This window comes from Zonotrichia leucophrys, chromosome 20 (assembly GCF_028769735.1).
Source record: "Zonotrichia leucophrys gambelii isolate GWCS_2022_RI chromosome 20, RI_Zleu_2.0, whole genome shotgun sequence".
Lineage (NCBI taxonomy): Eukaryota > Metazoa > Chordata > Aves > Passeriformes > Passerellidae > Zonotrichia > Zonotrichia leucophrys.
The window spans coordinates 5753832-5765833 of record NC_088189.1 but is presented as its reverse complement, the minus strand read 5'-3'; the positions used below and the strand labels follow the sequence as shown (position 1 = coordinate 5765833).

Genomic DNA, 12002 nt, shown 5'->3' with positions numbered 1-12002 from the left:
TATTCATGTTAATATTTGCGAAAAGCCAATCACAAAATACATGCATTTTTCACAAGGAGGCAGTGACGGCCCTGGCAGGGGATGAGCAGGGGCCAGGCACACACAGATCCCTGTCCCTGCAGCAGGGCTGCCTCGCTGCTGGGGCTGATTAACATCTCCCAGCCCACATTCCACTTCTGGGAGCATTTCAGTGTGTTTAGATTTCAAATGCATCGCAGAAAGCTTTTGGGAAACAGCTGTTCCCTAAACCTTCTTAAAACTGCCTCTTTTCTCCTGATTTTTCTGTGCTGTTCTGTTCATGGTCTCGCTTCTCTCCAACTGCATTCTCACAAACGGAGCTGGCAAACCACAGGAGACATCCTGGAGTTGTTTATGCAGTCTCCCAGCAAGCTCTGAGCAACGGGAGGTCAATTAAGGGATTTTCTTGAGTGCTCTTTTTATTGTGCCCCATCACACAGGTATCCCCCGAGGGCAGAGGAACAGCTCTGCTTTGCATGTTGAGACCCTCTGGTGCTGCCCTTGCCCCAGACAGAGGTTCAGGAAGGTGGCTCTGAGCACAGAGACATTCAGTGCAATCAGTATTCACTTTACATCTGTGGGATGGATGGCTCATGGGTTCAAAGCATTGTGGTGCTTTTAGAATCCAAATGTGCTCCGTTTTTCCAGTCTGCACTTCACTGATGTAGAACTTTTAAATTTTTTTTTTCCTTGTTTTTTCTTTTTTGCTCAGAGCTGGAGTGTGATTGTAGACAAAAAGCAATGAGTGATGGTTGGGACCTCCTGTTCCTCCACCTGCCCACCTCCAGCCACACCTGCTCTGCTTTTCCAGCCTGAATTTACAAGTTCAGCAGCAAAGTTAAGGCAGAGCCAAATCTCTGCAGGCTGACAAAAGGGAGATTCTGGAAGGAAAGCAGCCTGTTCCTTGCTTTGCCAAGCACACACTGCTGCCTCTGTGAGGAGCAGAGAGGACACTGAGGGCTCTGTGTGCATCAGTGAGGCAGAAGGTTTGGGAAGGCACCATCTGTGAGCTGGGAGAGGAAAACCCTGGGGACTGAGGGTGAGAGGAGATGCTGTGGTGCCCTGGGAACAGCTTTGCTTCAGTGCTAATGGGGGGAGCCCCAGGCAAAGAAACAGGAATTCACCTGAGGGGTTTCTTGGTTGTTCTGGAGGTTTATTTCTGTGTTTGTTTTGTTTTTTGAGAAAGATGTTTGCTTCTTTCGCTAGCCAAAGCAGAGAGTGCCTTGTGAGAAGGAGAAGGGCCCAGCCTGGAGGCCTGGCTTTGGCTGGGGAAAATCCATCAGCCCATAACACACAAACTTGGGAGAAAAAGAGCAAGCTTTGCAGAAAAGCTGTGATTTGGTGCCTTCCTGAGCTATGTGTGGGCCACTGAAGGGTGGAGCCCAGGAGAGGGCTAAACTCCCAACTGTTAGTAGGGTTTTCCCCATTGTCTCAGCTGCCCCAGTGCCCTGCTCCATGTCTGTGCCCTGCTCCATCTCCTGCCCAGCACATGCCATCTGCTGTGGTGATTATGTCAGGAGCTTGGCAGCTGTCTCCTCACTTCATTGTCCACATTTCTCAGCACGTGCTTCTTGCAGCAGATTGAGGGAAGGGCTCTGCAGGCTGGTTTGGGGTGGCTGTGGTGCAGGGAGGGTCCCCACACAAGGTGCAGAGTGGGGCAGCTGAGGGCTGTTCACTGATTCTCTGGCTGGCATTTATGTTCCTGGCCCTGTGACTCGAGTTTGGCCCTGGACATGCTTTTCAGTGTCTGTGTTATATCTGCAGGACTGCCTGGCTTGGCTCCTGTGCTGGCTGAGGAGACAGGCCCTCTCTCTGGAGGGGAATTTGGAGCAGGGGCTTGGATAGGCTGCTCTGAATCTGTTTTTCCTTTTGACTCCACGGGGAGCTGACACAAAGGAGCTGCCATGTGAGGTTTTCCAGGTTGGGAAGTGTGAATACCCCAAGCTCTGACTGCTGCTGTTCTGGGAGCCATAGCTTTCCTCCTGGGACTGTGCAGGGCCCTGGCATGAGCAGTGTGAAATGGAAAGAAAGTTTATGGATAGGTGCTAAAACCTTTACTAATGGGTGGGTGATGTGTGTATATCCAGCATTCATATCCATTCTACAGCCTCTCTGTAGAAATACAGATTCTCTGCCTTCAAATCTTTTTTATCTATTTTTCAGAATAAAACTTCCAACCCCTTGCCTTGTTTTGTGGTCAAAAGGAATTGTTGATTCTGCATCAAAGTGCCCTGAGAGGCCTCCAGGGACAGCCAGCACTTGGCACTCATCCATGAAGGGTTGCAGCTGTTCAGCCAGCCCTGAGTTTGTCTTTTACCTTTGCCATGTCCTGCAGACCCAAAATCCCAAAGCTCTTGAGTGTTCCCATAAATACTGAGCTTTTCTCAAGTGTGAGGAAAGTGTGGTCATGTTAAAATAATCACCTGGCTGCACACCAAAGCCCTGCACTCCTTGTGTGGCATTTCACTCTGTAACTCCATCATATTCAAAGTATTTACTTAGGAAAGACAAGAGAGCAAAACAAAGAGCCTCTCGAGGTAAAGTTGATAAGAAATTGCAGGGGAGGAGTTTACAAGGAGCTGCAGTCAGCACTGTGAGGTCAGCTGGGCTGGGTGGGCTGACAGGAGATGCAAAAGCACCAGATGTGAAGAGTGTGGAAGGAAATCAGGTAAAAATGGTACGGGGTCTTGTCAGATGTGTTAAAAGCTAGGAACAGAGGAAGATCTGTTGGGTTTTGAAACTCACTTTGGGGTTATGAAGTTCATATTTTCCAGGTGCTTGTGTTGGTTTATTATAACAACAACGCTTTGTATTGTGATATAATATAATATAATATAATATAATATAATATAATATAATATAATATAATATAAATAAATAATTAATAAATTATAATATAATATAATTATATATATATTATAATTATATAATATACATATATATATATATATATATATATATATATACAATATATATATACATATGATATATTATATATATGTCTATATACTATACTATACTATTATATTATATTATATTATATTATATTATAGTATTCAGCCTACTGAAAACTTGGAGTCAGATTCCCATCTCTGACCTCGTCCTGGGGACCCAACACCATAACAGAATCTGTTTTTCCTTTTGACTCTAAGGGGAGCTGCCCCAAAGGAGCTGCCCTGTGAGGTTGACACACTCTTAGAGTAAACAGAGCTCTCTTTGCAACTTCTCCCTTTAGGACAGCGAGCTCCTGACATTCAACATCTCCCGGCACCAGTCGTGGTGGAGTGAGAATGGCCCTGGCTGTGTGAGGAAGGAGGCTCCAATGTCTGGCATCAAGGGGCTGGATAGCCATTCCTACATCTCTGTCATCGGCTGTGCCCTGGAGTATCGCTACATCGAGGTCATGCACAGCTCCTTCCAGATCCTCATCGCGGTGAGTGCCTCACGAGGGGAGCAGCTCCCCAGGAGATGCTGCTTTGGTTTTGTTCTTTGCCAGGCACACAGCTTGGCCTGTGTTTTCCACCACTTTTTGTATTGCCTGATTGCAAAAGCTGCTGTAAATGTGTTTTGTTGGATTGTTGTCCTGTTCTCTCTTATGAAAAATACTGCTGGAAGAAGTTGGAAAGTGGTATCAGCAACCTGATGCTTGAAGTAATGCATCTGTGCAACCATGCAGTAACAAAGGGTTCTGAATCCCTGTTGGGGTGTAGGAATTCACATTTTGACCCTTCTGGAAAAGGGTTAAAAGAAAAAGTTTTGACAGCACAAGAGGAAATGGCACCAAATGGCTCCAGGGAGGTTTAGTTTGGATACTGGGGACAACTTCTGCACAGAAAGGGTTGTAAAGCACTGGAACAGACTGCTCAGGGAAGAGGTGGAGCCACCACACTGGAAGTGTTCAAAAACTGTGTGGATATAGCACTTGAGGACATGGTTTAGTGATGAATGTGGTGGTGATGCTGCGTTGATGATTGACTTGAAGCTTTAAAAGGCTTCTTCCAACCTTAATTCCATGTTTCTGTGAAGGATTGCTCTTACTCCCCATGGCTCAGTGATGGGTGGTGGAGCAAACACCTGCACATTTGTTGTGAGCAATCCCCAGAAAATGAAATCAATATTTAAGAGGCAGTAAGCAGCTTATTTTCTTTCTGCTGATACCCAAGATATAGTTACTAAATGTTTTTATCCACTTTCCTCATCACAGTCTTCCTCAGGCCTTTGGAAGTACTCTGCAAAAATGCAGTGCCCTTAATGTTTACTGTTAATTGTTTCTCACTTTTCTGTGAAATTAACACAAAATATCCCTTGTACTCCTCACTTTGGTGCTGCTTCTACATTTTGTAGCCCCCATCTCTAATCTGCTTTAGGTGGTTACTCTGGGGTTAATGGCTTTAGGCAAAAACACGAACTGGGGAACCATTCACATTCTGGCTTTCAGTTTTGGCTTAAAAAAGAAAGGCACCTTGCCGTGTTTAAATGCTGAAGGATTACAGAGATTTTTCAAGTTTCTGCAGTGCCAAGTACTTCTCTGCACGTTTTTGGTGCTGTCCTGATCCTGCATTTCCTATTAGCTGGGCTGTGTTTGACCCAGGGAACTGCAAAGAAGGGGAAAGGCTCAGGCCCCTTTCTTGCCATGTCACAGAGAAGAGGCAGAAGCTCCTGTTTCCTGACTTGGATGAGCTCCCTGGCACGTGTGCTGGCTGTTAATATTCCCTCAGCTCTCCTTGGGGCCAAATGATCTGCATGGATCTGTCTGAGAGCTGCTGCCATGCCCCTGTGTGAGAGAGGCAAACCTGTGTGTCCAGCAGAATACAGCCTGGTGTCTTTAGAGAGGGCTTTTAGGTGGAACAGAACTGTACCTGAGTTTGGTGAAACAGGGGCAGACTTTGCAGTCATACCATCCCCTTTTAAAGCACAGAGGTTTCTCACTCTTAGCATCCTTCCTGAACTCCTGAGCTGGCACAGCCCCTGTGCCCTGGGCCAGAGGTTGAGCCAACAAATGCTCCTGAGTTTGTTTGGAGTAGATCTTTGTTTTTTGGCAGCTTACTGGCTTAGGCACGTGGCCCTGGGCTAAGTGATCACTCTGATTTATAGAACTCTGTCTCTGGCAGTGGCTTTTCCTTTGCTTCTTCCCAAAGGCACATGACAATATTCTCTGTGCATCTGCAAAACATCACTAAGGGCCAGATGGGGAGACAGGAGGGGAATATAAGACAACATAGGATTTAGGGAAATACTTTCTTGCTCTTTCACTCTGAGATTTAAGGTGCAATAAATTTTTGAGTCCTAAACCCTGGAAATGGGGTTAAAATACTCGTAGGCAAGAAACCCATATGGGCTGAGCTATGCAGTGAACCAAATTTCTGCTTGTCCTGTAATAAAAGCAGAGTATTGAAGCCCCAGGTCTGTAACTGCTGCTGGTTCTGAAATGCTCATGTAATTTTGTCATGTAGTGGAAGGAATGGAGCTTTTCCCCTCTTCTTTGAGGTCAGGCAGAAAGCAAGTCTTTCTCCCTCAGACCTTGCCCGAAAGCAGTCAGCCAATTCTCTCCCTTTTTACTCTCTGAGGGTCAAACTCTTTGATCCCTGCCAGTTTCTTTTTCTGTTCTCTTTATCTCACTTTGAGGCAGGTTTTATTACGGGCAGCTGTCCCCAGAGTGCTGGCAGGTACAGTGCTGCAGACAGGCAGGGACACAGATCAATAGCACAAAAACACAACCAGCAACTGGAAGGCTCAGGGGATGCAGCAAGAGATGTGACCTCGTTCCCTCCTTGTCTGAGACCAGAATAGTCAGTTCCCTGTTAGGAAAGGCAAGGGACAGGCAAAATTTTGCTTTCAGTAGTTTGGTTTTGCTTTTTGTGATGTTTTTTAGTAGTTGTGGGGTGGGGGGTGTGTTTGGCTTGGTTTTGTTTTCACCCCAGATACAGCACTGTGAAATCCATTTTGTCTGAATATGCAGTGCCCAACTGTGAGCACTTTATTTTATTTTATTTTTTTCTGGAAGTTCTAATTCCTTGAGGGTATACTGAGGGACTGTATTGCAGTGTTGTGTACCTGGGGCAAGGCTCCCTGAACTCAGTCTTGCATGCCAAAGGAGAGGGAAAGCAAACCTGGATCCATCTGGTGAGCACAGTGTTGGCTGTCAGCGTGACTCCTGCTGATTATATCATCCTGCTCCTGGGCATACATTTGAGGATACAGAAGGTCTCAGTCTGCTTTTGCTCAGAGCTTGTCTGTACTCCTTGAAGGCAAAAGCAATTCCTTTAATCTGGAATGCAATCAAACTTGGGCATATTAGTCACCACCACACGTGATACAAGTTGCTGTAGGGCCCAGGATGAAAATCTTTCTCAATCCTTTAGCACAAAACACATCAGCGGTAAAACAACAGATAGCCAAAGAGAGGCAATCAAAATTGAGAGGGAAAAGCTCATTGGGGCAACATCTAAAATTCTGTCCTGGTATAGAAATGAACTGTAAAGATAATCCTACAAACACAGGTAGGAAATGCAGCAGCAACTTCTTTGTCAAGATAAGAATCTGCTTTGCTTTTCCCTCAGCAGGGATTCATCTTGCACATCCCCAGCTCGCCAGCCAGCAGGGAGAGGAGTGATTCCCAGCTCTGAAATACCTGGCATAGCTCTGGGCTCTCCATATGGTGCTTCTGGGAGTGGGGAGGCTTGGGCTTTTCCTGAGGCTCCACTGAACGGGGTAGAAATTGGAAATGTCCTCCCAGGCGCCAGAACTCGCTGCCTGCCTGCCTGTCTGTTGTTTTCACTCAGACTGACAGGTTGGAAGGTTCCCAGGGAGGCAGCAAGGCAAGCCTTGACAGCAGATGTTATGTGAGAACCAGTGTGCAAGAGATGCCTTGCTCTTGGCAGAAGGTAGATGTTCAGTGTTGTAATTGCATCCAAAGAGTAAAGAAGGTCAAGGAATTAAAGGATTTTGATTGCCTCTCTTTGGCTATCTGGTCACAATAGCTCATTCACAAGCTGGATTTTTGCTTTCTCATAGCAGACTTCCCTTCATTTCCCCCTCTTGCACTGATGTCAGTGTGCACCTTTCATTAGCTTTGATCAGAAGTGAAACCTAGAATGCATCTGCCTGAAGGAAGAGCCTTTGCACCTATTCTCTGGTGGAAAAAGCAGTGGCCAGTTTGTCTATTTTGAGAGAAGATTTGGAGAATCTTCACTAGGACAGAGGCAGACTAAAGCCAAGATCTTACACAAGTAACAGTAACACCTCCTAAAATTTGCCTTCCCATCCTTTGTGTGTTTTGCACACTTGCAGCCAGCTGGTCTCTTTCTCAAGGTTTTTCTCTAATTTACTCTTTCCGGCTCCCGCTCCTTCATTCAACGCTGCTGTTTGATGAACAGTTTTCAACTCTATTAAAAAGTTCACTTCAGAGGGCTGAGGGGCAGGGGGGTGCTCAGACATATGTTTCCCCCATTCCCTTGGGGCACCCTTGTCTCTCCCTGTCTTTCCCCCTCTGCTTGCCTGCAGAGTGCTTGGGGCAGCGTGTGCGTTCCCAGGCTGACACAACACACCTGCCCTCAACATGTGTTCCTCATAAAAAGGCTTAATCAGATCCTTCTGCAGCTTGGGGAAGCTGGTACTGCACATGCAGAACAAGCAGAGAAACAGCAGCAGAGGCTAAAGCCCTAGAACATTCTTTGGGGAATTAGAGCAGTGGCTTAGTGTCATTTTACATCGCTGACGTTTTCCCTCCTCTTCCACCTCCCCGATGTAATTTGCAAAGATCCAGGAATTATTGGCATTTCCCTGGGATGCAGAGCTTAAACTCCTCCTTGGTATTGAAATCAGCAGCCAGGATGGCACTTGGAGCAAGGGTGAAATTATTCCAAATTGTTGGCTTCTGTGAAGCTTCCTGTTGTGTGTTAATTGCTGATAAACTGGGTGATGTTTGGGGGTTTGACACATCGTTATCAGAGATGCAGTCAGAAGGGAATTTCAGGTGTTTCTTGGAGACTGCTCATTCCACACTCCAGCAGACTCTTCCAGGGGAAAGATTGGACAACAGGAGCAGCATTTCTCCTCCTTAGCTCTATTTCATTCCTAATTTATTCTGAAGGTGAGACATGGGGATTGCCATGAGTTCAGTTAATCCTTGAGATTATTTAATTTGAGGTTATTTAATTGTAGATCAATCCTTTAGAGTATTTAATAAGGTCAGCACATAAAAAGCTGGGATTCATATTTATGGTGTACTTCTCTTCCTCCCTTGCCATTGAGACTCTCCTGTTCCGGCCAGATCACAAGACAAAGCTTGTTTGAATAAAAAGTTCCACTAAAAGTTCCACTTTTTTATTGATGAAGTGCATCTAAAGAAGGAATGGATTGTAAAGTCAATAAAAAGTAAATTTTAAACACCAAGTAGATGATTTTGAAACAAAGCCAGGAGATGGAAGGAATTAAAAAAGAAAGCCCTCCACTCCAGTGAAGCTGGGATTAGAGATTTAGGGAAGTTCACTTAATTCACTAGGTTTTGATTGGTTGGTTTGTTTTTCTGAATGCAAAAAAAGTCACCTTAGTCATAAAGTGAAAAATGTATGGGGTGAGCAGAATGATGGTGGAGGGTTATGGAGCATTAATTTCTGTGCAAAACAAACTTCCCAAGTCAATCACATTGCTTGGTGCTTCTGAACCGTGAAAAATGCCCAGAGCTTTATCAGGTTTGCTGTGACAGTACAGCTGATAATGGCTCCTGACTCTGCTCATAAACTGGGCAGGTAAATCACTTTCATTGGTAATTCTAGCCAGAGTTTCCTGACACAGGTACCACATAAGATTTGTGTGTACCTGTTATAGAGCGTAATTGCAGTGAGGGGATTTAGGGCTGCCACTTTGCATGGCTGTTAACCCAAAGTTCCTGCTCTGAGATGTGATGGGAAATCTGGGGAGGGAGAGAATGGTCCTAGAGTTCTCTTGGAATCAGGGAGTGTGTTCAGTGTGCACCTTTCCTTCCTGGATATTTGTGTGTGTGTGTAAATTGTGTAATTTGATGTGATGTAAGAGGCTGGATCTTGCAATTATAGAAATGCATGAGCAAGCGCAGAGGATGTGTGTGAGCACACTCTGAATTTGTTACTTGGGTTCAGATGCCTTTATGCTAGAGATCAGAAGGATTATTGGACATCTCTCGGAGTGCTGGGACGTGCAGGAAGCACTCTTGTTTTTCCAAGAGCCCCTGGGTCAGGGTTGGGGTTAGCCCAGGGAGGAGCGGTGGCTCCGGGGAGCAGCCCCGGGGCTTCAGCACCACGGCCAGAGCCCGGGCTGGGAGCCCCGCGATCCTTGGGGCTGGGAGAGCTGCCCGAGACCACCGAGCTGCCCCAGCATTGCCGAGCCCACCACCGAACCTGTCCCCGAGTGCCACATCTGCTTGTCTTTTAAATGCCTCCAGGGATGGTGACTCCATCGCTGCCCTGCACAGCCTGTGCCAGGGCTGATAACCCTTTTAATTATGAAATGTTCACCAATATCCAATCTAAACCTCCCCTGGCACAGCTTGAGGCCATTTCCTGCTGTCTGCTTGTTTCTTGGGAGGAAGAAAGCCCTTACCTGGGCTACAGGCTCCTTCCAGGCAGGCACAGGGAGCATTAAGGTCCTTCCTCAGCCTCCTCTTCTCCTGAGCCCCCTCAGCCATTCCTCACCAAACTTGTGCTCCAGACCCCTCCCCACATTTGTTGCTCTGACCTGCCCAAAAACTTCCACAAACTTCAGGAAAAAAAATCCAGGTTTTATTGTATTACATAGGAGAAAGGAAAAATCTCTGATATTTTATTTGGTTTTGATTTGTCTGCCTTTAAACAGTGATAGTTCCATTCTGACACAATTCTAAAAGTAAAATTAGATTGGCCATTGCATGTGGGCAGAGGGTTTATGTTTCCCTGTAGCTCACAGGAGTTTATCCTGAGGCAGCCTTGGTTTCAGAAATGCCCAGCAGAGGAATGAGGGAGTCCCCAGAGCTGCCCTTCCTCCACTGAGATTCTGGGATGTGCTCCCATCAGGCTCACCCAAGAGGAAAGCAGTGAGCTGCCTTCTCCTTCAGATGATTATAGAAAAATCTTCAGAGGAAAAGCAGGGTTTAGTGATGCTACAAAAACATTCCATTTCCTCCCAACAAGGCATGTTTTGTCAGGGGATGCTGGAGAGACCACAAACATTGTAAAAGTCCCCAGCAGAAATCTCATTACCCTGCCTTTTGTTTTCGGGTGTGATGTATTTTTCTGTCATATTAGAAATGAATGGACTCTACTTTTCAAGCCTTCCCATGCATCATTCTGTCTCCACTTGGAGTGAGTCACTGTGTGTTACAGGCTGACTCTTGTTCCCAGGAATTGAGTTCACAGTGGAAAACAATTATGCCTCACAATAACTTTACTAATGCAGTTACTGTCAACCAAGATCTCGCTAAGTGGGGTGTTATGTAAAGATGTGAAATGAAGGATGGAGAGGATATTTGATTAACAGGAAGAAGGCAAAGCAAAATAAGACCCTGCTGCATCTGGAATTCCCATAGTACCAGGAGTTTGTTTTTCTGTTTAGGCTGAGGAACACCTTGATAGCGAGCCTGAAGGAAGGAGGCAGCTCTGATGCTTTAGAGATTCTAGAAACTACCAAGTTGCTAAAGATTTTGGTGTCTGAACATTTCCACCAGTACAGCACCATTCTTATAATTAACTAATTTTCTATCTCATCTGCATTGAAACTACTCACCTCTAATTGGTAATTTACCCCATATGACAGGAGTGCTGAGCTGATGAGTTTTTGTCATCCCAACTCTGTGTCTCCTGTGCATTGTTGTCTGTCCCACAAGGCATTCCCATCACTTCTTACAGAGACTTAACTTAGCCATTTCAGTTTCAACAAAGCCAACCCATGCTCTTGCCAATCATTCAAGCAGCTGAAGGTGCTGCTCAGAAAGGTGAGGATGGCTCTTACAAGTTTTCCTTCTGAAGCTTTGGGCGTGCTCCATCAGTGCCTTCCCTGACACCCACACCTGATATGGCTTGGCTCCACAGTCACAGAAATGCTGCCAGCTGAGTGTAAATAGTGCCTGCTGAAGTTGTGCCCAGTGGGTTCTGACCAGGCTCACACTGGCTGATGCTGAAATGATTTATTCTCTCTCTTTTCCAGCTGGTGGGCTTTGTGTACGCCTGTTACGTGGTTAGTGTTTTTACAGAAGAAGAAGACAGCTGTAAGTATTTATCAACAGATCCCTTGGCAAAGGTTTTAGTAAATTTTGTTTCTCTCTCAGATGTTTGTCAGGACTGAGCTGCCATCAGACTTTTCTCCATCTCTGCCTCTGTGTGTTGTGGCACTAACTAACCCTCAAGGATCAGCTATTTTTACTATAAGGGTTTTTTCCCCATGTCACTCTGTGTTAGGTGCTGTAGTTCTGCTACACTTAGAGCACAGAAAGAGCTTGGTTTTGGCTTCTCAACTGGACTAAGCCTTAGAGAAACTGGGCAGCTGCCTCTGTTCTCAAGCTCATGTGGCTCTGAAATATTACTGCTGTGATTAAAAGCACCTACAACAAAGCTCTCAGCCCAGGGCTCAAGTGGGAGACCTGCAGAGTCTCATGTGCCACCAGCTGAGGATGAAGCAGATCATGAGAGTTCTTGCCAAGAAGCAATCTGAGCACTTAATTTAAGAGCAGAGGAAGTGCTGTGTTTGAATTACGAGGAGGAAGGAGCCAGCTCCCTCGTGTTGGGTACACAAATCTCCTCAGTGACAGCCAGTCACTGTGACACCTGTCAGGGCAAAAACCCACAGGTCTGTGGGACCTGTGCAGGTATCCCACTGCTCCTGGATTGCTTTGTCCCTCTAAAAAGCCCTTTGACAGCAATGATTTTACAAACAGAAAATGGATGCATAAAGTAAATGCAAAGTTAGATTTGTTTGGCAATGTGTTGGGTCAAGGCCAGATTACTCCAGCAAAGGATCTCATCCAAAGGTTTTAC

General features: G+C 45.8%; 1 protein-coding gene across 9 annotated transcripts in view; it reads left to right on the top strand.

Annotated features, from left to right (window-relative positions):
• Positions 1–12002, top strand: part of NKAIN4 (sodium/potassium transporting ATPase interacting 4) — a 51196-nt gene that overhangs the window by 31250 nt on the left and 7944 nt on the right. For all 9 annotated transcript variants that reach the window (XR_010442462.1, XR_010442463.1, XM_064729741.1 and 6 more), the window contains exons 4-5: positions 3254–3451; positions 11176–11236. Coding sequence is in view for 7 of the 9 variants with exons in the window: in XM_064729741.1 (XP_064585811.1) it covers positions 3254–3451; positions 11176–11236 (259 nt within the window). In the remaining 2 variants the exon portion in view is untranslated. The remainder of the gene's footprint in view (positions 1–3253; positions 3452–11175; positions 11237–12002) is intronic.